The following is a 26,595-nucleotide window of genomic DNA, read 5'->3' as shown; positions in this document are numbered from 1 at the left end:
ACATGGTGAAACCCTGTCTCTACCAAAAATACAAAATTAGGCAAGCATGGTGGGGCATGCCTGTAATCCCAGCTAGCTCGGGAGGCTGAGGCAGGAGAATTGCTTGAACCCCAGGAGGCAAAGGTTGCAGTGAGCCGAGATTGCACCATTGCACTCCAGCCTAGGCAACAAGAGCAAAACTCCATCTCAAAAATAAATAAATAAAAATGCAAATAAACTAGCTGAGCATGGTGGTGGGTGCCTGTAATCCCAGCTACTAGGGAGGCTGAAGGCAGGAGAATCGCTTGAACCTGGGAGGCGGAGGTTGCAGTGAGCCGAGATCACGCCACTGCACTCCAGCCCGGGGTGACAGAGCAAGACTCCATCTTAAAGAAAAAAAGAAAAGATAATCAGCTTCAGGGGGAGTGAGGGAGGGTAAAAACAAGAGTGGGTGCAGCAGGACCAATTAGGCTATCTATAGTTGGGGGCATGGCTTGGAGTCCAGTGGTGATGCTCTTCATGGAGACAGTTGCTCATGAGTGAATGAACTCATTGTCTTCCAAGTCTCCTTTCATCTGGTGGAAGGTGCAGGAGTGTGGTAAAAAGACAAAATAATAGGCAGGATTTAAAAATATTTATACCAAAAAAAAAAAAAAAATCCTGAAAAAGAACAAGGTGGCCTTGCCTTTAGTCTAGTAAATGCAATATGGTCTCGCAGGTGCTCATAAACAGGGTTTCTTTAGGCTAACATTTGAGTGTTTACCATGTACCAGGCACCCTATTAGGTTGCACCATATGAAATTGCCAATATTCGACCTTTTGAACAAAACATGGCAACTTCATATAGTTCATTCTAATACAAATTCTCAACATGGAAACCTGGCTTCTCATTTACTCACATTTACTTCTCATTGACTCACACTTCTCACACTTGGTGCCCAGGTGAGAGGGGTAACCCCTCCTGCTCCCGGGCCCCCACACTTTTACAGATGACAAGAGCACGAAGACGTCAAATAATTTATCCAATAATATCACCTACTTGGTAAATGGTGAAAAAGATTCCAATCCCCAGGGCCAAATCCAGACCCAGGTTGTCATCCGTGTGATGCACCATTCAAAACCCTGCAGCTGTGCCCCTGGGAATAGCAGTAGTTCCAGAAAAGCACACAGTCCCCCCACAGTCTTACTCCAACTTGACCCAGACCCAGCAGTTTACACCAGTAGCTGGACTTGCTATTCATCCTCTCTAGCACCCCTGGGGATCCACCAACCCTGCCCTGAAACTTGAGTCATTCTTTGTGCGCCCTGCTATGGCCCCTGGGTGGGCATGTCCCCAGTGCCTTGTGACTGCTCCTCACGGACCTGTCCCAACCCCTCCCCCTACCTGGTGTCACTGCGTTCACATTCCCAAGCTGCCCCATCCAGATTGGCACTGCCTCTCAGAGTTCCTGATCTTTGCCACAAGCTAAGGTTTTGTGTCGGTTGCTCAGAGGCAGGCCATCTTGGTGACCCTCGTGGCCTACTTGAGGATCCCTGCACCAAGGGTCCCACTGGATGAAGTGGGCAGTTTCACTGTTTCACCCAGGATACAACTAGGTGACCCCCAGACTCCCGGCTGTCCTTCTGGGACTTTATCCACACATCTGAGTCTCAACTTTCTCCTGTTTTGTTTTCTGAGACAGGGTCTCACTCTGTCGCCTAGGTTAGAGTGCAATGGTGCAATCTCAGCTCACTGCAGCCTCTGCCTCCCAGGTTCAAGTGATTCTCCCACATGTGTGTGGGCCAGGTGCGCCAGAGCTCGGGGCTCCCACCCGCTGGGACTACGGGTGCGCGCCGCCACGCCCGGCTAATTTTTGTATTTTTAGTAGAGACGGGGTTTCACCTTGTTGGCCAGGCTGGTCTCAACTCCTGACCTCAAGTGATCTTCCTGCCTCGGCCTCCCAAAGTGCTGGGGTTACAGGCGTGAGCCACCGGCCGGCTCTCTGGTTTTTAAAAGTGCTCTGAGAACATTCCGAGGACACTGGGCGCAGAGTGGCAGGTGCTGGCTTGTGCCTCTGCTCTGGTCTCCACCTCCGGCAGTAGACTGGGAAGAGCCCTGGGGGAGTTACTTCTAGGCTTCCTCCCCAGCAAACCTTCCTCGAGGCATAACCAAACATCTGCCCGGCATCCGAAGACTTCGCGCCACTCTCCCGTCGGGCTGCGCCTCTCTCGCCCGCGCGGCACCGCCGGTCCAGGTCGCAGTTGGAGCGCGGTCGGGGAGGGCAGAGGCGGCGTCGGACCCTCAGGGCCCCGCAGGAGTCGCAGCGCAGGGCCGGAGCGCGCCTGGCCGCAGCTTCCTGCAAACAGGAATTCGCTGAGGGCTGCGACTGCGACAGCGGCGGGGGACTGAGGGCGGGGAGGCGGCCAGATCAAAGAGAGCCGCCTGCAGGGCCAAGACGGGTCGGGGAGCCTCGAGGGGCCCCTCCAAGGAGGGCGGGGGGACGTCCAGGTGCGCGGACCCTAGAGCTGTGCGGGCGCCCACGCGGGGAGCCGGGGCCAGAGAGGCTGTGCGGGCTGCGCGCCCCCGCCCCGCGCGCCCCCGTGCCCAGCGCGCCCCTCAGGATCCCCGGGTCCCGCCCCCGGAGGAGGCGAGGCGGGGCGCGACTGGGTTCGAGGCCGCGGGCAGAGGCGCAGGCAGAGCAGCCTCGGAACCGAGACGATGCGTGCGCTCCGCGACCGAGCCGGGCTCCTCCTCTGCGTGCTGCTGCTGGCGACGCTGCTGGCCGCGGCGCGAGGGCTCCCCGTGAAGAAGCCGCGGCTCCGCGGACCACGGCCCGGGAGCCTCACGAGGCTCGTGGAGGTGAGTGTCGGCGGCACCGGGCTGCGCGCCGTCCCTCCTCCCCAGCCCGCCGGCTCTAGCCGTGCGGGGAGCGGGACCGGGACACACACAGGCAGTGACCCCCCGAGGGAGAGAGAGGGGCCGGGGCCGGCCGGAAGCTCCCGGACATCGGGCGTTGCCCAGGTGTACCGGACTTCGGGGCTCCCACTCCTCGCGCGTGGCTGCGAGCCGGGCTGCCGCGGACCAGCCGGGTGACAAGTTTGACTACTGTGCCGAGTGAGGTGGCCGACACTCCGCGGTGGCCAGGCTTCCTCCCCCTGAGCGAACGTCGCCTGCAGCCCCCTTTCCAGGTGCGCGCTGGCTCGGAGAGGAGTCCCGCCGGTGCGAGGAATCTGGCGCTTTGCGGAGTGGCGGGCCGGGGCGCTGAGGTTCAAACGGTCAGGTGAGCCCCTTCCATGAGACAAGCGGAGGCACAGTGGGGCTCTCCAGCCGCTGGCAGGGGTGGCCAGCCTGAGACTGGCTCTGTCCTCGTGGCCTGTGGGTGGGCGTTGGGGTATAAAACAGGAATGAGATGGAAGAGTAGTGTTGACCATGGAGAGAAGCCATGGTCTGTCAAACCCTGTGTCTTCCAGTCACTGAGGGGTCTACAGTCCAGCTTATTGCCCCCTAGAATGCAGCGGACGTTCATTCCATGGGGACAAAGACAGCCAGACTTGTATTAGGGTATGCAGGAGCAGTCCTATGTGACAGGTGGTCTTAGGTCTTGGGTCCTGGATCCTTCCCTGTACTAAGCTGTAGAAGGCCCGAATAACTCTTCCCATCTTGCCATTTTTCCTTCCTTCCTTCCTTCCCTCCTTCCTTCCTTCCTTCCTTCCTTCCTTCCTTCCTTCCTTCCTTCCTTCCTTCCCTCCCTCCCTCCTTCCCTCCTTCTTTCCTTCCTTCCTTTTCTTTCTCCCTCTCTTTTATTTTATTTTATTTTATTTTTGGGACAGGGTCTCTCTCTGTCACCCAGGCTGGAGTGTGGTGGTGTGATAATAGCTCACTGTAGCCTCAACCTCCTGGACTCAATCGATCCTCCAGCCTCAGCCTCCTGGGTACCTGGGACCGCAGGCATGCACCACCACACCTGGCTAATTTTTTTTATTTTTTATTTTGTAGAGATGGGGGGTCTCACTATGTGTCCCAGGCTGGTCTTGAACTTCTGACCTCAAGCAATCCTCCTGCCTCAGCCTCCCATAGTGCTGGTATTACAGGCGTGAGCCATGGTGCCCAGCCATTCTTCTTCTTCTTTTTTTTGAGACAGATCCTAACTCTGTCACCCAGGCTGGAGTGCGGTGGCACGATCTTGGCTCACTGCAACTTCTGCCACCCGGGTTCAAGCTATTCTCCTGCCTCAGCCTCCTGAGTAGCTGGGATAACAGGCGCCTGCCACTGCGCCTGGCTAATTTTTGTATTTTTAGTAGAGACGGGGTTTCACCATCTTGGCCAGGCTGGTCTTGAGCTCCTGACCTCGTGATCCACCTGCCTCGGCCTTCCAAAGTGCTGGGATTACAGGTGTGAGCCACCGCACCCGGCCATTCTTCCCATTTTTGAGATGACGACACTGAGGGTCCGTATAGGCATGCAGGGTGTGGGAGATTGTGAGTGAGTGAGTGAGAGCCAGAACTTGTCCAGGCTGCTGAAACCCTCCAAAGGCCATGGGAAGGAAGGGGGAGACTGGCTGCACTTGAGGATGTGTCTGTAGACCAGTTTTGCTACCTTTTTTTCTGCCCCCTTAAGGAGTCTTTTAGGTTTTTTTCCTGTCCCCACTCCCTGTGATTTTTTTTTTTTTTTTTTTTTTTTCTGAGATGGAGTCTCACTCTGTCACCCAGGCTGGAATGCAGTGGCGCATTCTTGGCTCACTGCAACCTCCGCCTCTCGGGTTCAAGCAATTCTCCTGCCTTAGCCTCCCCAGTAGCTGGGATCACAGGCTTATGCCACCACGCCCGGCTAATTTTTGTATTTTTAGTCAAGACGGGGTTTCACCATGTTGGCCAGGCTGTTCTCGAACTGGCTGGTCTCGAACTCCTGACCTTATGATCCGCCTGCCTAGGCCTCCCTAAGTGCTGGGATTACAGGTGTGAGCCACCACGCCCGGCTTTTTTTTTTTTTTTTTTTTTCCGAGACGGAGTTTTGCTCTTGTTGCCCAGACTGGAGTGCAATGGCGTGATCTCGGCTCACCATAACCTCCGCCTCCCAGGTTCAAGCGATTCTCCTGCCTCTGCCTCCCGAGTAGCTGGGATTACAGGCATGCACCACCATGCCCAGCTAATTTTGTGTTTTTAGTAGAGATGGGGTTTCTGCATGTTGGTCAGGCTGGTCTTGAACTCCCGACCTCAGGTGACCTGCCTGCCTCAGCCTCCCAAAGTGCTGGGATTACAGGCTTGAGCCACCATGCCCGGCCGAATTATTATTATTATTATTATTTTGACATGGAGTCTTGCTCAATCTCGGCTCACTGCATCCTCCACCTCCCAAGTTCAAGCGATTCTCCTGCCTCAGCCTCCCGAGTAGCTGGGATTACAGATGCCTGCCACCACGCCCAGCTAATTTTTGTATTTTTTTAGTAGAGATGGGGTTTCATCGTGTTGACCAGGCTGGTCTCAAACTCCTGACCTCAAGTGATCCGTCTGCCTTGGCCTCCCAAAGTGCTGGGCTTACAGGTGTTAGCCACCACGCCCGACCTCCCCATGACATTTTAATACCATAGATACACTGTCTATGTATTATGGCCCTTTGGAATGCCACTAACCATTGTAATATCTTAAGACTTTTTGGTCTCTCACAAGATCTAGTTATTGCCCCTATTGAGAATGCATCCTTTAGACTGGCTCTTCTCAGCCTCAGCACCCTTGTCATTTTGGGCCATATAATTCTTTGTGGTAGGGGCTGTTGTCTTATGCTTTATAGGACGTTTAGCAGCATTCCTGGCCTCTACTAGGTGCCTGTAGCACTCGCCTCCTCACAAGGACCAGACACTCCACATGCTTCCTGTGGGACACCCTATCCCCACTGCCCGTAGTGGAGAATGACTGTTGTAGACAGATGAGGCCTCTTGCCAGTCCCTCCTCCTACATAGAGATGACAGTGATAATAAAATTAACTAAATTGGCATTGTTTCTGCTCACTTGGCATGAATACTTTCTATTTTAGTACTTACTGCTTTGTATTGTAATTATTTTTAGCATGTTTGCCAAATCTTCCCCTAACAAGAACACCCTAGACGATGAGTTATTTCAGAGCCAAAATCATATCCTCAGCTCTGGTACAAAGCCTGGCAGAGTCATCAAAAACATGTGAAAACAAATTAGTGCCACAATGAAAAAGCAGAGCTTGCTTGGAGTCTAGGGCTTGGAGTTCTTGTCCCAGTGGGTCATTAATGCATGTGTGACTCACCTTGGCTGATTTCCTCACATTTAAAAAGAGGGGCCTGCATGGTGGCTCACACCTGTAATCCCAGCACTTTGGGAGGCCAAGCTGGGAGAATTGCTTGAGCCCAGGAGTTCAAGACAAGCCTGAGCAACATGGCGAAAACCCATCTCTACCCCTCAAAAATACAAAAATTAGCTGAGCGTGATGGGGCACCCCCGTAGTCTCAGCTACTCAGGAGGCTGAGGTAGGAGGATCTCCTGAGCCCAGGAGGCGGAAGTTGCAGTGAGCTGAGATCGCGCCACTGCACTCCAGCCTGGGTGACACAGCGAGACCTTGTCTCAAAAATAAATAAATAAAATGAAAAAAGAGAGCTAAGAGAGCCTAAGTCATCTTTATGGTCCTGTCCAGCTCTGACATGGTTCCATGAGTCTGCATGATTTGTGTTAAAGCTGTCTATGGCAAAGGTGTTAGTTTAAGGAGTCATATTGAGAGAATGCAGATTGCTATTCTAGGGACTTGGGTGGTGTGTCACAAATAACTGACCAAGCTGGGTGCAGTGGCTCACACCTGTAATCTCAGCACTTTGGGAGGCTGAGGAGGGTGGATCACTTGAGGTCAGGAGTTCAAGACCAGCCTGGCCAACCTGGTGAAACCCTATCTCTACTAAAAATACAAAAATTAGCCGGGCATGATTGTGGGCACCTGTAGTCCCAGCTAATCAGGAGGCTGAGGCAGGAGAATTGCTTGAACCCAGGAGGCAGAGGTCATAGTGAACTGAGATTGTGCCACTGCACTCCAGCCTGGGAGACAGAGTGAGTCTCTGTCTAAAAAATTAAAAAAAATTGAAAAATAAAAAAGAAATAACTGACCAGCCCAAAGACCTTAATGAAGAAGCTAAAGAACATCAAACCCCTGGATCTAAAAGTAAAGGTTGCTGAAAGGGAAGTGAGCATTCTCTGGGCCTTACAGAGTCCATATGAATTACTTAACATGAGAATATTTCATTGTTACACCACTTTGACATGGGCATGATCTCCATTTTCCAGATGAAAAATGGAGGCACAGAAAAGTTAAGCCTAGCCAGGAGCCTGGTCTGTCATTAGAAGGAGCTACGCTGGAGACCTTATGGTACATCTTTGCATGTCATGTTCCAGTCTGCTCATCTGAGGTCTTGAAAAGAATCATAGGGCCGGGCACGGTGGCTCACGCCTGTAATCCCAGCACTTTGGGAGGCCGAGGCGGGTGGATAACAAGGTCAGGAGATCAAGACCATCCTGGCTAACAAGGTGAAACCCCGTCTCTACTAAAAATACAAAAAATACAAAAAAAAAAAAATTAGCTGGGCGTGGTGGCGAGCACCTGTACTCCCAGCTACTTGGGAGGCTGAGGCAGGAGAATGGCGTGAACTCGGGAGATGGAACTTGCAGTGAGCCAAGATCGCGCCACTGCATTCCAGCCTGAGCGACAGAGTGAGACTCCGTCTCAAAAAAAAAAAAAAAAGAATCATTAGGCTGGCCGCGGTGGCTCACACCTATAATCCCAGCACTTTGGGAGGCCGAGGCGGGTGGATCACTTGAGGTCAGGAGTTCGAGACCAGCCTGGCCAACATAGAGAAACCCCATCTCTACTAAAAATACAAAAATTAGCTGGGCGTGGTGGTGGGCGCCTATAATCCCAGCTAGTTGGAAGGCTGAGGCAGGAGAATTGCTTGAACCGGGGAGGCAGAGGTTGCAGTGTGTTGAGATCGTGCAACTGCACTCCAGCCTGGGCGACAGAGCAAGACTCCCTCTCAAAAAACAAAAATATAAATAAATAATTAGCCTTCTGAACAAAATGTGGCCCCCGCTTCTCTGGGCAGGCCTGTTGCTGAGCCTCAGTTTACTCCCACAGTAAAATAAGAACCCATTCTGTCAGATGCAGTGCTGGGTGAAAAAGCACCAGACACGTGGATGGTGACATCGTCATAAAAAGAGGCTGGGGGTCAGGCATGGTGGCTTATACCTGTAATCCCAGCACTTTGGGAAGCCAAGGCAGGTGGATCACTTGAGCTCAGGAGTTCAAGATCAGCCTGGGCAACATGGAGAAACCCTGTCTCTACTAAAAATACAAAAATTAGCCAAGCGTGATGGCATGCAGCTGTAATCCCAGCTACTGGGGGCTGAAGTGGGAGGATTGCTTAAACCCAGGAGTTTAAGGCTACAGTGAGCTGTGATTGATTGCACCACTGCACTCCAGCCTGGGTGACAGAGCGAGACCCTGTCTTCTTTTTTTTTTCTTTTTTTGAGATGAAGTTTCGCTCTTGTTGCCCAGGCTGGAGAGCAATGGCACAATCTTGGCTCACTGCAACCTCTGCCTCCCAGGTTCAAGCGATTCTCCTGCCTCAGCCTTCCTGAGTAGCTGGGATTACAGGCACGTGCCACCATGCCCAGCTAATTTTGTATTTTTAACAGCCATATTGGTCTGGCTTGTCTCAAACTCCCAACCTCAGATGATCTGTCCGCTTCAGCCTCCCAAAGTTCTGGGATTACAGGCGCGAGCCACCGTGTCTGGCCGACCCTGTCTTCAAATAAATAAATAAATTAAATAAAAGAGGCTGGGCCAAGCCAGGCATGGGTGGTGCATGCCTATAGTGCTAGCTACTTGGAGGGTGGGTGGGAGGATCACTAGGAGTTTGAGACTGCACTGAGCTGTGAACGCACCACTGTACTCCATCCTGGGCAACAGAGCAAGACCCTGTCTTGGAAAAAAAAAAAAAAAAAAGGCTGGGGCCAGTTTGTTGAGTGCTGGACAGGCAAAGAGTGACCCAGCTCTGTCTTGGGTATTTTCTGTTCTAGTTAGGATGAGAACACCACTCAAACAGCCACCATGTGTGTTCCTTGTCTTGTTATCATTTTAGGGATGAGAAAACTGACAGCAGGCCCAATAACTAACCCAAGGTTAGTATGTGGTGAGCCAGGATCCCCACTCAGTTTTGCTTAATTCCAGAGCCCCTGGGCGCCTAAACCTGGCACCCACCACCTCCCTGGCAGGCAAGGGAAGACCTTGGCATGGGAGAAAGAAGAACTGGGGAATTGGTGCCACAAAGGGGTTGAGGGGGTTAGAATTAGGCAAGAGAGGCTGGGTGTGGTGGCTCACGCCTGTAATCCTAGCACTTTGGGAGGCTGAGGCAGGCGGATCCCCTGAGGTCAGGAGTTCGAGACCAGCCTGGCCAACATGGTGAAACCCCGTCTCTACTAAAAATACAAAAATTAGCAGGGCTTAGTGGCAGAGGCCTGTAAGGCCAGCTACTCGGGAGGCTGAGGCATGAGAATCGCTTAAACCCAGGAGGTGAGGTTGCAGTGAGCTGAGATTGTGCCATTGCACCCCAGCCTGGGTGACAGAGTGAGACTCCATCTCAAAAAAAAAAAAAAAAAAAGACCAGGCGCAGTGGCCCATGCCTCTAATCCCAGCACTTTGGGAAGCCAGGGCGGGTGGATCACCTGAGGTTGGGAGTTGGAGACCAGTCTAGCCAACATAGTGAAACCCTGTCTCTACTAAAAATACCAAAAAAATTAGCTGGGCATGGTGGTAGCCACCTGTAATCCCAGCTACTTGGGAGGCTAAGGCAGGAGAATCGCTTGAGCCCGGGAGGCAGAGGTTGCAGTGAGCCGAGGTCATGCCACTGCACTCCAGCCTGAGCTGCAAAGTGAGACCCTATCTCTATTTAAAAATAAATAAATAGAGGAGACCTGAGAGAGGACTGCTCTTCCAGTCTGCAAAGACTGTCCCACCTGGGGCGGGATGGGGGTGGTTTGTGCTGCTGCAGCAGGGGTTAAATGGTCAAGAAAGAAGTGCTTGTTGAGGGCATGGGCTGAGACAGAACAAAGGGCAGAGGAAGGAGCCTGGTGTCCCTGAGAAACCTGAGGCAGTGTCATGCACATGGTGGGGGTGCCCGCCTAGCACTTCAGTCCCGGTCCATTGTCCAGCCAGTTGCCGGGAAGCAGGGGCTGGATTGCCGGAGGTTTGCAAGGTCTCACTGCCAGGTGGGTGGCAATGAGAAGGATGTATTTCCTAAAGGCTGATTTTATTTGGTTGTGGAGTCTTTCTAGCCCAATCAGTGAGTAAGTGCCAGGGGAGAACTAGAACCTAGGTCTGTGTGGTGCCAAGTCTGTGGCCTCACCTGCTAGCCTTCTCCTGCAGCTGGCCACCTCCCTGGACCTCAGCTATGGCCTTCCTTATCCCTCCAGACCATTCTGTCTCTAAAGGGTTGGAAACGCCAGGGAGGGAGAGAGGGAAGAACGGGAATGGGGCCTGGAAGCTTGGCTGCTCAGAGGCCCCAGGCAAGTCTCCAGCCTGTCTGATCTCAGTCTCAGGTTGTTATGAGGATCAAAGGGAAGGATAGACGCAGAGAGTCGAACATCCTGTGTAGTGTTTTGTTCATCCAGCACATTCAGCACCGCAGAGCAGCAGGCGGCAAACCAGAAGGTTCAGCCACTGCCTGGAGTTAGCAAAACACAAGGCTTAAGAGCACAGACTCCAGCCAGACCACTGACATCAAATCCCATCCTGCCAGCCCCTAGCTGTGTGACTCCAGGCAAGTTACTTTACCTTTCTGATCCTTGGCTGCATTGTCTATGAAGTGAAGATGATGCTCATACCTACCTAAAGTGTTGTTGTGAGAATCCAGTGAGTCTGTACATATAGGGTGATCGGCAAGACTGGCTACGTTTTTTTGGTTTACTGTTCTTTTTCTTTCTTTTTTTATTGCCTTTACCTGGGAAAGCCAACTGGCCACATTTTTTGTGGGACTCAGTGCAGAATGAAAACGTGGGGCTTCTTGGCCAGGCGCGGTGGCTCACGCCTGTAATCCCAGCACTTTGGGAGGCCGAGGCGGGCGGATCATGAAGTCAGGAGATCGAGACCATCTTGGCTAACATGGTGAAACCCCGTCTCTACTAAAAATACAAAAAATTAGCCAGGCGTGGTGGCGGGTGCCTGCAGTCCCAGCTACTGGGGAGGCTGAGGCAGGAGAATGGCGTGAACCCGGGAGGCGGAGCTTGCAGTGAGCCGAGATCGCGCCACTGCACTCCAGCCTGGGCGACAGAGCGAGACTCCATCACAAAAAAAAAAAAAAAAAAAAAAAAAAAATGTGGGGCTTCTTAGGTATTTCCAAAGGGCAACAAAGAGCAGGGCGTTAAACTAAATATGGGGCTCGGTGCAAAGACACAGGTTGCACACCATGAAGCCGGCCCTGTGCGGGGAGTAGTATGCTTGGTCAGCACTACTCTTATTACAGTGAGGAGCTTTGCAGCCTCCGCTGGGTGCCAGGGTGGGTTGGCTTAGAATAGTACATACCTAATCCCAGCTACTCAGGAGGCTGAGGTGGGAGGATTGTTTGAGCCCAGGAGTATCGAGGCCAGTCTGGGCAACATAGCAAGACCCAGTCTTAAAAAAAAGAATAGTACTTACCAATCAGGAAGGTAGTTGAGGGAGAATGAAATCCAGCCCTATTCCTCTGCCTGTTGGCTAAACAGGCCTGACTAAAGAGTCAATTGCTGTTGTATGCAGGGTCTCAGGCCTGGCTAAAGAGGCAATTGCTGTTGTGTGCTGGGTCTCCAGCACCTCCCGCCAGCATGACTTAGTGTGCAGCCTGGCTCTGTGTGGTTGGGCCTGGGCTTCAGCAGCTAGGGCTGCGGGACCTGTACTTGGTGACTGAATTTAATTATCCAGGACAAGTTTCTGACCCCTGAGGCACAAAGGAGAAAGGAGAACAGGGAACTGTGAAGGGGCTGAAACAGGTTAGCAGGCGGGCTCGTGCAATGCAGTAAGGGTCTATGGGGATTGGGACTCTGTTGTGTTAACTGGAAACACGTGGGTCAGGGGCTGCCTGGCCAAGCCTGGGAAGGTAAGCATAGGAGTGAGAGAGAGAGAGAACTGGTGAAGGTATACCTCAGGGTGTATCTCTATTTGGGCAGTGACACCACCCCCCAAAAGAATGGCCTTGTGTGTTTGTACATGCATGCAACTCCACATGTAAGCTTAGAAGATGGAGAGAGGTGGTCTTGTGAGATAGGACTGGAGTTCTTCAACAACCTGGAGTCTCAGAATTCCCCTCAGAATGCCATGAGAATACACCTGCCGAGTGATTTTGCAGCAGTGTTCGGGGGACCTGAATGAGGTGTAAAGAACTGGCACATTGCCTGGCGAGGGGGGTACCCCTGATGGCTCCTCTGTCTGCCGTCTGAGTACCATCTATCGCCACCTCTGGGTAATGTTCATTGCATGCTTACCACCTACAAGGTACTATTCTAATTCAACAACCCTATGAGACGGGTGCTGGTGTTTCTCTAAATTACAGAGGAAGGAACTAAGGCAGATTAAATAACCTGCTGGAGGTCATGCAGCTAGTAGGTGTATGTGTTGGGATTGAACCCCGGTCATGTGGACTCCAGCCTGAACTCATTTCCACCACATTCAGCTGAGATGATGAAAGTGGAACTGCTCTGTGAAGGCAGAAGGTGGTGGCCTACAAGGGGTTACTGTCACCAGTGTCTGTCCATGCATGCATAGTGTGCACCAGTGTGCAGGTGTTGAGATCAGGCCGGGCTGAGCTGATTCCTAGTTCTCTTATTGTAACCTTTAAGACCTTACGTAAGTCCCCTACCCTCCCTGAGCCTCCATAGCCTCATCTTTAACATAAAGGTGATCACACTCGCCCCTCAGGGTTGCTGGTGTTCATTTGTTTACATGTCAGTGATTTATCGAGCTCCTCTAATGTATCAGGCACTGTGCTCAGCACAGTATCCCACAGTGAACAAAGCAGACACAATTCCTGTCTGCACAGAACTTACCTTTGAGTTGGAAAAAGTGACAGATGGTACGGAAATTGCCTAGGAAGGCCTGGTGTGTAAGATGTGCCCAGAGATTGGCTATGGGCTGGGTCTCTGGGTGCCCAGCCCTGATCCCCTCAGCCCTGCTGGGAGCTGTACGTGGCTCACTTGAAGTGCCTGGAGAGCAAATCCTCCCTTCTAGGTCCAGAGCCTTTAACCAGGACTGGTGGAGTTGGCAGATAAATCCCCAGCTCCGTCCCTGCTCGAGGGGTATCAGAGGAGCCCAGGGGGATTGGCTGCAGGTGCCCATCACGGTTGCTGCTTGACTGCATCCTTGACTGCCGCCTCCCCTTCCCTGTCTCACTCCCCTACCCTCTTCTGGCATCTCCTGGGGCCACCTTCCAGTGGAACCACCTGCACTGGAACCCTTGTCTCGGGGTGGGCTTCGAGAGAACCCAAACTAAGATGAGACGTTCCCCACATCTCTTTCCACTCCCAGGAGTTCCCCAAGGGCTGACGCACAGAGAGGGAGACTCCCAAGAGCAGCTCCAGAGAGGAAAGGTGGCAAGTGTGGTTGTGACACTTGGCCAGGACCTCTCTGGCCTTTGCCCACCCTATGGTCTGACTGGGCACCAGAGAGAGGAGTGGGTAGAGAGGGCTGGAAATGAACATTTTGAGCACCTACTGGGTAGCAGGGCCTGGGCTAGGCTTAGTCCTGTCGTCATTCCCATTTTGCAGATGAAGAAACTCACAGAGGCTTCTCTCCTGCTAGGGCCCCACAGGTTAGAAGCCAGGCTGCCAGCAGAACTCAGACCAGGCAGCCCAATCTACAGCATGCTTGCTTTTCTTTTCTTTTCTTTTTATTTATTTATTTTTTTTGAGACGGATTCTCACTCTGTTGCCCAGGCTGGAGTGCAATGGTGCGATCTCGGCTCACTGCAACTTCCGCTGCCTCAGTTCAAGCTATTCTCCTGCCTCAGCCTCCCGAGTAGCTGGGACTACAGGCACCTGCCACCATGCCCAGCTAATTTTTTTTGTATTTTTAGTAGGGACAGGATTTCATCATGTTGGCCAGGCTGGTCTCAAACTCCCGACCTCAAGTGATCCACCCGCCTCAGCCTCCCAAAGTGCTAGGATTACAGGCGTGAGCCACCGTGCCTGGCCTAGAGCATGCTTTTTTAACTACAGCACTATTCACATGTGGGTTGGATGATTCTTGTGGGGTGGCCTTGTGCACTGCAGGCTATGTGGCAGCATTCCTGGCCTGTGCCTACTAGATGCTAGTAGAAACCCCCTCTAGCTGTGACAACCACAAATTTCTCCAGGCAGTGCCACATGTCCCCAGATAAGAACCACTGCATAACCACTGTACCACCTGCCCAGGCAGGTCCAGCCGCCACCAGGCTAAGGTGTCCCAATCAGCCAAAAGGCTGCACAACTCTGAACACCTGCTGCTCCGAGACTGCCTGTCTCTATGCCCCAGAGACTGCAGACAGTGGAGATGCTGAGCAAAGTCACAGGCACAGTCAGGGCTTTGGTGGAATTGTGGGTGGGAGCTGCCAGGAAGCCAGCACTTGGGGATGCTCCAGGCCTCCCTCATTGGTCAGTGAAGGGGCTGAGTTGTTCCATTACTCACCCTTCCACCTTCCACTCATCCACCCTGCTGTCTAGACTAGAGGGCTTTGACTCAGCAAGAGACTCCAGGCTGGGGCCGAGTTGGGCCCACGGCTGCCCGGGGACCAGGAGTTCAGTGCAGGAGCCCTGGAGCCAGGTGTTTGGACACCACAGAAGGGGAGGTCAAAGAGGGAGAGACAGAAGATTCTGAATCTGTTTCCAAACTTTCAAGAAAAAAAAGTGAGAGTGAGAAACTAGGCTGATTAAGCCCCTGATTTTTGAAGGGGATGCAATACTATCACTTTATAGCATGCAGGTTAAGAGAATGGGCTCTAGGCCCAGACTGCCTGGTTTAAATCCTGGCTTTGTCGCTAAATGTCTGTGCAACCTCAGGCAGGTTACTTGCCCTCTCTGTGCCTTAGTTTCCATTGTAAGACAGGCATGACAATGAGGATGTAAGACGGGGAGGATGAAATGAGTGACGAAGTGTTTAGAATAGTGCCTGGTGCGCAGTAAATGCTGTGGAAATGTTTGATAATAAAATTCTCACAGTCCTTGCAGGGAAGAATGATTATCCTCAATCTGCAGATGAGGATATTGTCAAGTTGAAGAAGTTAGTAAGAGGCAGAGATGGGATTTGAACCCAAGCTTATCTGGCTCTCAGAACCAGTGTTTGTCAGCCATACCATACTGCCCAGGTATGAGATGGGAGGGGTGGCAAGGGTGTGGCCTGAGTGAAGCAGGGTCCACAGGTGGCAGGTCCCGGAGACTCATAAGGCAGCTCTGGGAGGTGCTCCTTTTGCCCTGGCATAGAGACCTGGGCAGTGGCTATAGCCTGGAGGCAGGTGGCAGCCACTGAGCCCCTAGTGCCCCACTGTCTGGGCAGATGAACGCTGAACAGGAGTCAGAGATGACATGGATCTGCTTTTCACTTACCATCTGATCTGAAGCAAGGACTGTCCCGGTGAGGACACCATGGCCAGTGGCTGTTGGAAGGGATGAACTGGCTGAGTCAGCCATACCAGCAGCCTGGAATAGAAAAAGGAGCCAGGCCCCAGGCAGGCAGGCGGAGGAACACAGCCCTCATCTGGATGGCCTGGGTGGGGCCTAGTGGACAGGAGCAGGCTGAGGGGAAAGGCCAAGGCCTGCTGCCCACTCCCTGGTAGAACCAGGTGCATCCCTGGGGGCCTTTCTGCTCTGACCTGTGAGGGCCATGGGGAGTGGCAGGCACATTGTCTGCAAAGGACACCACTCTCTGAAACAACTCTCTCCCCTTCTTGGGCTTTGGTTTCTTCATCTGTGAAATGACCCTCCTTTTCATGCCTTACACTGGCATCCTCTGTGAAAACGCTTTGTGGACACAGTCCACTGTCTGACCAGCTACACCCTCACTTACCCGTTGAGGGCCTTAAAGCAGGTGGTGTGGAGATTTTACACTACAGATACACACTCCAGAGAGGTGTAAGTCACAGGGTGAGTTTATGACCCGGTCAGACCCCAGGGCTCCTGGATCTGCCTGGCCAGCCTTTTCCGGGTCCCCATGGGGTAAGCCCTGACCTGTTACCTCACCTTCCCTCTCTCTTCCCCAGGCTTCAGCCTCCCCAGATCCTAGGCCTCTGAGGGAAGAGGAGGAGGCACCACTGCTCCCCAGAACCCACCTGCAGGCAGAGCCACACCAATATGGACGTTGGACTGTCACTGAGCCAGCAGCCCTGACCCCAGGGAATGCCACGCTTCCCACGACCCAGGAGGTTACTCCCTTGCTGCTGGAGCTGCAGAAGCTGCCGGGATTGGTCCACGCAACCTTGAGTACCCCTAACCCTGATATCCAGGTGAGAGCTACAGAAGGGCCAGCAGCCCTGCAGACACCCGGAGAGGAGCGGGGCTGACAAGGTGGGCTCAGGATACCCTACATCCTGGACTCCGTGGAGGGTGGGGCTGCTGTGTGGGGTCAGAGGGCAGGCTCCCCATGCTCTCCCTGTGGTGTAGGGGGCAGAGGACCTGCCCCTCTACTTTCTAGCTGTGGGCCTTGGGCAAGTCTTTTGACTCTTTGAGCCTTTGTTCTCTAGACCATGGCAAGAGACAAACAGCACCAACCCAGCAGGGCTATGTGAGCACCAGTAAGTGGGAAATGCTTTGTAGGCTACAAGGGATTCCAGGAATCTAAGGAGGCCTCCTGGAAAAGACCTGCAGGTCTGATCCCCTAAAGAAGGGGTACAGTATAGAATGGAGTGGGCTGGTGGCATGGGGGACAGCCACCTGAAGGGCTTTATAGGAGAGGAAATTAGAGCGGCTGGCAGAATTCTAGTTTCAGGCTCCACTGCCTGGCGTGAGTCCTTCATGATAATAATTCTGCATGTTTGTGTAGCAGCTACAGTTTACAAAACACTTTCCCCAGAAGGGGAAAAAAGACCACAAAAGTATAAAACACAATTCTAAAATTATTTAAAAATGTCTCTCTTCTCTACTTACCTACACACACACACACACACACACACACGCACACGCAAAAAACTGGAAGGTTTTCTGTCAGCGATAGAATATAGGTGATATTCTTTTTTCTTTCTTTTTTTTTTTTTGAGATGGAGTCTCGCTCTGTTGCATAGGCTGGAATGCAATGGCATGATCTCAGCTCACTGCAACCTCTGCTGCCTGGGTTCAATAAATTTTCCTGCCTCAGGCTCCCAAGTAGCTGGGTGCACCAACATGCCCGGCTAATTTTTGTATTTTTAGTAGAGCCAGGGTTTCACCATATTGGCCAGGCTGGTCTCGAACTCTTGACCTCGTGATCTGCCCACCTCGGCCTCCCAAAGTGCTGGGATTACAGGCGTGAGCCACAGAGTCCAGCCAGAATATAGGCGATTTTCATTTTCTTCTTCATAGTTTGCTGTTTTTTTCCAAATTTTGTTCAGTGAACCTCATGTTACTTTATTGAATAGCCAAAAATAATGTTTCTGAAGTTCAGTTTCACATAAATGATTTTATTTTACTTATTTTCCATCCCTAATGTGGTGCAAGAGAGTTCCTCCGAGGGCTGCTGTGTCGGGAGCACTCAGCTTCCAGCCCTACCATGAGGAATTGGAGGCTCAGAGCTGCCCAGGCCCAGTAGATGCATGCTGGCAGAGCCGGGATTCAAAGCCAGCTTCTCTTAAGCTAGTGAGTGTCAACCGTGGCATGTGTTAGAACCGCCATACCTGGCCCCAGCCCAGACCAGTTCAGTCCATATCTGGCATCTGCGAATTAGGAGTCCCCAGGTGATTCTAATGCACCTCCAGGCCGTAAGCTGTGATTTTTGTGCTCTAAGAGACCAGGAAGGTTAGCCAAAAATGTCAGCCAAGAGAAGACAGCTGGTTTGAAGGAAAGGTTGGGCCTCTCACCTCTGACCCTGACCCCATCATCCCCCGTCTCTTTGGAATGCAGCTCTAAGACCTCCTTCACTGGCCGGCCTGGCCTGTCTCCTGCAGGTGACCATCAAGGTGGTGGAGGACCCCCAGGCCGAGGTGGAGATAGACCTGTTGGCTGAGCCCAGCAATCCCCCGCCCCAGGATACCCTTAGCTGGCTGCCCACCCTCTGGTCCTTCCTCTGGGGAGACTACGAAGGAGAGGAAAAAGACAGGGCCCCAGGGGAGAACGGGGAGGAAAAGGAGGAAGACAAGGATTATCCTTCAGAGGAAATCGAGGGTGAGGACCAAGAGGACAAAGAGGAAGATGAGGAAGAGCAGGCACTCTGGTTCAAGGGAACTACAGACAACTGGGACCAGGGCCGGCTGGCCTCCGGGGATTGGGTCCTCAAGGATTCTCTCAGCTACGGTGAGCACCCCCATCTTGGCATCCGCAGGCTGCTCCCCTATAGGTACTGAGTGGAAATGGGGGTCGGGGAGAGGGTGGAGGCTTCCCAGGCAAGACCATCTGAGGAAGCCAGGAGCTTAGGCCTTGTTCAAACACCATCATCAACTCAAAAGTAACATTGCCAATAGCTTGCAGAGTTTTTCCTTTTTTTTTTTTTAATTTTTTTATTTGAGATTGGGTCTCGCTCTGTTACCCAGGCTGGAGTGCAGTGGCATGATCATGGTTCACTGCAGCCTCAAACTCCTGGGCTCAAGCGATCCTCCCACCTTAGCCCTCCCACCTTAGCCCCCGAATAGCTGGAACCACAGGTGCATACCACCAGGGCAGGCTAATTTTTTTATTTTTAGTAGAGATGAGGTCTCCCTATGTTGCACAGGCTGGTCTCAAACTCCTGGGCTCAAGCAGTCCTCCCACCTCGGCTTCCCAAAGTGCTGGGATTACAGGCATGAGCCACTGTGCCCAGCCTTTTTTTTTTTTCTTTTTTTCTAAACAACATTTGACCCCCACAAAAATCTCTGATATCCCCTAAGCAGAAGACATTTGTTACTATTATATTTATTTACATCTGTGAGTTTCCAAGGATTGAGAAATTATAAATTCCATCACTCATGACTGACCTTATTTTCAGATTGTGTGTGTGACTTTGACTCCTGGCTGTGTTGCTTACCAGCTGAATGACCTTGGGCAAGATTCTTCAACTCTCTGTGCCTCAGTTCCTTCCTCTATAGAATGGGGAATGGTATAATCTTTACTACATGGAGTTGGCTGTAGAGAGTATTAAGTGAGTTAAGACATATACAGTGCCAGCATGGAGTAAAGAAAGTATTGGCTATTTTTATTATTTTTGTTAGAAAAAGACATAACAGCAGCACAAACTGTTCAGAAAATATTACCTTAAGCCTACCAGCCTCTCACGATGACAGATTTTTTTTTTTTTTTTTTTTTTTTTTTTTGAGGTGGAGTCTCACTCTGTTGCCCAGGCTGGAGTGCAGTGGCGCAATCTCGGCTCACTGCAACCTCCACCTCCCAGGTTCAGACGATTCTCGTGCCTCAGCCTCCCAAGTAGCTGAGATTACAGGTGCGGACCACCATGCCTGGCTAATTTTTGTAGTTTTAGTAGAGATGGGGTTTCACCAACTTGGCCAGGCTGGTCTTGAACTCCTGACCTCAAGTGATCTGCCTGCCTTGGCCTCCCAAAGTGCTGGAATTACAGGCATGAGCCACCGTGCCCGGTCATGATGATGATTTTTATTTTTGCATATTGTGGTTCAGGTTTCCTCTGGGTGCAGACATGTTTTATGCATAGTTGCAGCCATTTCCCTTGGAGCCCTGGTGTCTTGTCAATGGACAGAGGTGCCTGTGGTTAAGACTAAGTTGTGACAGGCTCGTCCCAATTCACTAAAATAATGTAAACTCACAGAAAATTTTCATGACGGCCGGTCATGGTGGCTCATGCCTTGTAATCCCAGCACTTTGGGAGGCCAAGGCAGGTGGACTGCTTGAGCTCAGGAGTTTGCGACCAGCCTGGGCAACATGTTGAAACCCTATCTCTACAAAAAACACAAAAATTAGTTGGGCATAGCGGCGCCTGCCTGTAGTCCCAGCTACTCGGGAGGCTGAAGTGGAAGGATCACTTGAGCCTGGGAGGTGAAGGCTGCAGTGAGCCGTGATTACATTACTGCACTCCAGCCTGGGTGACAGAGCGAGACCCTGTCTCTAAAAAAAAAAAAAGGAAAAATTTTAATGTTTTTCAGCTTTTCTCCCATTAATTTTCTTTAAACTCTTGGCGCCAGTGCTGGCCTGTCTGTGAAGTGTGGAACCAGCTCTCAGTATTTTGGGGGTTTCACAGAAAGCACTGGGTCTCAGGCCCTGCACAGCCTGAGGATTTGGGCCCAGCCACAGTGTATTTCAGCTCCCTCAGATCAGAAGTGGGTCCCTAATATGGGTAGCAGGGAAATTCTTTTTTTTTTTTTTTTTTTTTTTTTTGAGACAGGGTATCACTGTGTCTGGAGTGAGACACAGTGGCTGTGGCTGGAGTGCAGTGGCATGATCACAGCTCACTGCTGCCTCAACCTCCCTGGCTCAGATGATCCTCCTGCCTCAGCCTCCTCAGTAGCTTTTTAAACATTTTTTGTAGAGATGGGGTTTTGCCATATTTCCCAGGCTGGTCTCGAGCTCCTGAGTTTAAGCAATCTGTCTGCCTCAGCCTCCCGAAGTGCTGGGATTATAGGCATGAGCCACCATGCCCAGCCTGGGAAATTATTAAATATCTCCAGTGCAAGAGAAATATTGTCACCTTTGGTTTTGATTGACATAGAAACTATAGCTCAGGCCAGGTGGGATAACACCTGTAATCCCAGCATTTTGGGAGGCTGAGGCTGGAGGATCGCTTGAGCCCAGGAGTTCAAGACCAGCCTGAGCAACATGGCGAAACCCGTCTCTACAAAAAATTTAAAAATTAGCCAGGCTTAGCCGGGTGCAGTGGCTCACGCCTGTAATCCCAGCACTTTGGGAGGCCAAGGCAGGCGGATCACTTGAGGTCAGGAGTTCGAGACAAGCCTGGCCAACATGGTGAAACTCCGTCTCTACTAAAAATACAAAAATTAGCCACGCGGTGGCTCAAGCCTGTAATCCCAGCACCTTGGGAGGCCAAGGCAGGTGGATCACGAGGTCAGGGGTTCGAGACCAGCCTGACCAACATGGTGAAACCCCATCTCTACTAAAAATACAAAAATTAGCTGGGTGTGGTGGCGGGTGCCTGTAATCCCAGCTACTCAGGAGGCTGAGGCAGGAGAATTGCTTGAACCCAGGAGGCAGAGGTTGCAGTGAGCCGAGATCATGCCATTGCACTCCAGCCTGGGCGACAGAGCAAAACTCCGTCTCAAAAAAAAGAAAAAATTAGCCAGGCGTGGTGGCGCATGTCTGTAATTCCAGCTACATGGGAGGCTGAGGCAGGAGAATCGCTTGAACCCGGGAGGCGGAGGTACAGTGAGCCGAAATTGCGCCACTGCACTCCAGCCTGGGTGACAGAGTCTCAAAAAAAGAAAAAATTAGCCAGGCTTAGTGGCACGTGCCTGTAGTCCCAGTTACTAGGGAGGCTGAGGTGGGAGGAATGCTTGAGCCCAGGAAGTCAAGGCTGCAGTGAACCATGATCACACCATTGCACTCCAGCCTGGGCAACAGGGTAAGACCCTGACACAGAAAACAAATTAAAAAACCTATAGCTCAGAGATGTAGGGCGACTTGCCCAAGGTCACACCAATAGTGGTCAGATAGCTCCCAGCCCCAGGTATCATTTCCTCTTTATTGCTGTGTTGGCACAGAGCAAGTGGCTAGCGGTTATAGTGTCTCTTCAGGGCCACCTGATATATTTGCACAGGTTATTCACTGCAGAAGGGAATCCAGTTGAGGGAGCAGGTGGAAGCTGAAATCCAGCCCAGCTTCATTCATGAGGCTGGAAGCCCTGGCATGGGCTGCATCCACCTGAGGAAAGGGTGCCGTGTGCTGATTTGTACCGATTTGCCCTGTGAGCTATAGGCACTCACCCCCAACTCCCTGTCTTAACCCAGACTATGAGCCTCAGGAGGAGTGGAGTCCCTGGTCTCCCTGCAGTGGGAACTGCAGCACTGGCAAGCAGCAGAGGACTCGGCCCTGTGGCTATGGCTGCAGTGCCACCGAGACCCGTACCTGTGACCTGCCCTCCTGTCCTGGTGAGATGAGCCCCTACCCCTGCATAGGAGTGGCTGGTGTGGCTTAGGCTGGAGGCTTGGTCCCCTGGGAATGTGGGTGGGCTTGGGAGATGGGATGCAGGAAGCTCACAAACATGGTGGTCCTGCCTTGTCCCAGCCCTATTTTGGCTGCTGTGGGCACTGAGAGCCTATTGAGGTGGGGGGGTTTCCCCATCAGGGGCACTGAGGTGGCCTGTGGAGCCACCAGCCTGGCCCCCTTTCTTCCCAAAGGCACTGAGGACAAGGACACCTTGGGCCTCCCCAGTGAGGAGTGGCAGCTCCTGGCCCGCAATGCTACGGACATGCATGACCAAGGTGAGTGAGGGGCTAGGCTTGCCCCTGGTGGTTTGGGGAACGAGCTCTCAGGGGAGGGTGGGGTATTATTCCACAGCAGGAACCTGGCTTCTATCCACGAGGCAGAGAGCACAGCTTCCATCTGGAAGGTTTGCTTCCCCAACAGGGGGCCCTGGCATTTCTGAGCCAGCCCATTGGCCTTTCTTAGCCTGGTATTCCTACTGGGAAGGTCTTAATGGGAGCAGCAGAGCTTAGAGATCATCTGGTGGGGCATATCCTATCCTCCCTGGCAGCAGGATGGGGTGGGGACGTTCTGACTTCCATTCCTTGGTTACTCTTGGGAGGCTCCTGGGCAGGCTCTGTCTGGAGAGGGGGATGCAGTGCAGTCAGAAATGGGTCACTCCAGGCAGCTGGGCATGGACCAGGCTTCCATCTGCACACTCTTGAGTCTGTGTCTGTTGGTCTTACTTGCACCCTTCAAGGAAGGCAGGGAGACCCACCTTGCAGATAAGGGTTGCACTCAGCACAGCAAGAGCCTACTGAGCCTGCATCATGTGCCTGGCCACGGTGCTGGGGCAGGGGAGGTCAGCAGTCTGAGGCCTGGTCCCTGTCCTCAAGGAGCTCAGGTCCCATGGAGGAAAGACATACATAACCCATGTGAGCACTGCACTGCAAAGAAGACCCTAAAGATTTGGGAGCAAAGAGGAAGGAGCAATTTGTTTTCCGGTGCAGGGGTGGGCCTGGGAAATGTGTGTCTCTTCCCCTGTCCTGTGTTACTGTTTCCCAGGCTCCTCCTTCACTCCCAGTCAAACCCCAAATCCCAGTGTCTGGATCGTGGGGAAGGTTCCAGTCCCTTGGAGATGTCCAGGGCCTCAAACTATCAAAGTCAGTCCCCCAGTGTCCGGGGCTGGACAGCTCATCCCATTAGGATGAGGGCACAGAAGGGAAAACGAGAAACAAGACCCAGTTAACAGCATCGACTTAGGTGGATTCTGGGGAGTGGGGAGCAAGGTTCTGCGCATTCCCACGTGGCCAGCTGCCCAAGGCCATTTTTCTTCTTTCTGCTGTTCCCTGGTGACTGCAGTGTTTTCCCCTTCCCTGCTTGCTGCAGGGCTCTGGTGAGTCTGGGGGACACCTCTTTCTGGTTTATGAAGGCTCCTGGCCTCTGCTGTGCTGTGCCATGGGGACCGGGTGAAATGGTGAGATAGAGTCTTGCTCTGTCACCCAGGCTGGAGTGCAATGGTGCGATCTCAGCTCACTGCAACCTCCACCTCCTGGGTTCAAGTGATTCTTGTGTCTCAGCCTCCTGAGTAGCTGGGATTTCAGGCATGCACCACCATGCCCGGCTAATTTTTGTATTTTTTGTAGAGACGGGACTTTGCCATGTTGGCCAGGCTGGTCTTGAACTCCTACCTCCTGCCTTGGCCTCCAAAAGTGCTGAGATTACAAGCATGAGCCATCGCGCCTGGCCCCCCAGCTCTTCTATTTAAGAGAACCTCAGACAGATGTACTTTAGCCTCAGGTTTTTGTTTTGAGGGATATAATTTATTTTAAAATTAAATAAAAATATAGTTAAAAATAAAAGGCCACATTTCCCGAGGTGGAGATGGGGAGGAGAGCAGCACAGACAGAGGGGGCCACAGGAGGCCCAAAGTGGCCAAGTGACTCACCCCAGGCCAGACTGCCTGAGAAAGGCAGCATTCAGAACAAGAATGGGCCAGTGGCTAAAATAATGAAACCTTCTTACCAGTTGGTGAAAAGTTGCTGTCCCTGTCTCCACTCGCCCCGGATCCTTTTCCGAGATCTCAGGATCTTTCCCACCATTCAGCACGTGACACCTAAACCTTTCCCACCATTCAGCACATGATATATGGCACCGCAGAGGACCTCTGGGTCATTGCTCCAGCCCCTTGGCCCGTGTCTATTCTGAGCAAGAGCTTCTTGCTTCAGGTTGTCTGGGTGGTGTGGGGTAGCCTCTCTCTGTCCCCAAGGCCCTACTAAGCCATGCCTTTGCACCAGCTGGGGCCTGGGCCTTCTCTCCCCATGCACTGGCCCTTAATCAGTCCCCACCCCACACGGGCCTGGCTCTCTCACTGGCTTCCCTCCTGCACTTCGCGGCCCTTTGCAGATGTGGACAGCTGTGAGAAGTGGCTGAACTGCAAGAGCGACTTCCTAATCAAGTACCTGAGCCAGATGCTGCGGGACCTGCCCAGCTGCCCATGTGCCTACCCACTGGAGGCCATGGACAGCCCCGTGAGCCTGCAGGACGAGCACCAGGGCCGCAGCTTCCGATGGAGGGACGCCAGCGGCCCTCGTGAGCGCCTGGACATCTACCAGCCCACGGCACGCTTCTGCCTGCGTTCCATGCTGTCTGGGGAGAGCAGCACGCTGGCTGCCCAGCACTGCTGCTATGACGAGGACAGCCGGCTGCTGACCCGTGGCAAGGGCGCCGGCATGCCCAACCTCATCAGCACCGACTTCTCACGTAAGCTGCACTTCAAGTTTGACACGACGCCCTGGATCCTGTGCAAGGGGGACTGGAGCCGCCTCCACGCTGTGCTCCCCCCCAACAACGGCCGGGCCTGCACCGACAACCCCCTGGAGGAGGAGTACCTGGCACAGTTGCAGGAGGCCAAGGAGTACTAGTGACGGGGCTGCTGAACAGACACTGCAGGGAGAGGGCAGGCGGCTGCTGCTGTTGCATGGGAGAACTTTCCTGGTAGGGCCCTCACCCGCCCCTGCCCAGATAGGGTGAGGAAAGGGCTCCCCCAGTGAGGTTGGTCGGAGGCTGCATGCCCTCTGCCGGCGACCCCGAGGCAGATATCTCAGTGGGGTTAGTGAGAAGGTTGAAGGGTATCTAGGGCCCAGGGTGAGTGTCCGTGGGAGCCCTGGAAATGTGCATATGTGCCTGTGTCTGCCGGGACCTCCCTCTGCTGCCTGCTGGGACCCTGGCCACTCATTTTTCTCCTCCTTGGGAGCTGGGCTCTTCTGCCCTGGCTCTGCACATAGGTGTTAGCCAGCAGCTCCAGAAACATCCCGATTCCCGGGATCTGCCACGAGTCACTCACACTCCACCCTGACGGCCAGCAGAGGAAGGGCCACTCTTCTCATGAACACAGCCATCCTTTGCCAGGGGGGCATCCAGCCCGGGTGACCACCCCTCCTTATCTCTGGGTGGTGCACATGCCCTTCTTTCCCCACCCCCTTTCATGAGCCACTGCACAGGAAGCTATCTGTAGCCCCAAGCTGCCTTTCTGTTGGACACCACTTTCGTCTTGGGCTGCAAGCCAGCCCAGCTGAGGCGAAGTGGACTCCACGCAGGGAATGGCTTGCCCAATTCTGGTCCCTTTCCTTTGCTCAGCCCTCTCTGTTCTGCTGATTGTAGGGATGTGCAGGGCTGGGAGTTGGCACTCCCCCCGAGTGGGGAGGTGACAGCTTGTCACAGTAGCCAGGCTTGGGTGGGTTCAGCACTAGCTCAGGACGGTGTGTCACACGTCTATAGTAAACCAGTTCTCTGGGAGGGGAAAAAAGCCCTGATTTGTTGCATTTGGGCAGCTTCTGTGGTGTAAATTCTCCCAGCAGTGGCCCATGTCATGCTCCCAGCATCACTGAATGCACTGAACTCAGAGTTGGGAAGAGATGCACATAATCGCTCTCCCGGCACACCTCATGCCTCTTCCCTGCCTACCCATCCCCCCGGCTACAGTTCCTTGCCTTCTATGGGGTTGAAATGTTGAAATCTCAACTGTCTCTGTTCACAAGAGCCACCAAAATAGGGGACTTCAGTCCTAGCCCCCAGATGGGCGCCCTGAAGCTCTCTGGGCTCCTCAGCAATAAAGCACTTTATTTTCAAATTCTGCCTGATGAAGACTTTCGGGCCCCAGCAGAGCGGAGGAGTGTAAGGAACCCTTGCTTATGGTCCAAGTCAAACTCCCATGGGTGTGCTTGTAATTTACCTAACCCACAGCAGGCTCCTTTTCATTTCCTGGACCAGCTGGGCAGGCAGAGCTTGTGGCATGCAGGGGTTAGACTCTAAATATCAGTTTTCCTTATTCACACTGCCTAGGAGATGGACGAGGAGCTGGCTGGACCT

At 52.9% G+C, this 26,595-nt stretch overlaps 1 protein-coding gene across 1 annotated transcript; it reads left to right on the top strand.

The window, feature by feature from the left end:
• The first annotated feature begins 2,626 nt into the window (after nucleotides 1–2,626).
• Nucleotides 2,627–26,353, top strand: ISM2 (isthmin 2). Its single transcript, XM_054448789.2, has 6 exons — nucleotides 2,627–2,818; nucleotides 16,221–16,463; nucleotides 18,096–18,441; nucleotides 22,050–22,190; nucleotides 22,440–22,523; nucleotides 24,631–26,353. The coding sequence occupies exons 1-6, from the start codon at nucleotides 2,678–2,680 to the stop codon at nucleotides 25,146–25,148; spliced, it is 1,473 nt and encodes a 490-aa protein (XP_054304764.1). The 5' UTR covers nucleotides 2,627–2,677; the 3' UTR covers nucleotides 25,149–26,353.
• Nucleotides 26,354–26,595: the final 242 nt, after the last annotated feature.

This window comes from Pongo pygmaeus, chromosome 15 (genome assembly GCF_028885625.2).
Source record: "Pongo pygmaeus isolate AG05252 chromosome 15, NHGRI_mPonPyg2-v2.0_pri, whole genome shotgun sequence".
In the NCBI taxonomy this organism is placed as follows: Eukaryota; Metazoa; Chordata; class Mammalia; order Primates; family Hominidae; genus Pongo; species Pongo pygmaeus.
Note: the sequence above shows the minus strand (reverse complement) of the source record. Positions and strands in the feature narration are given on the sequence as shown.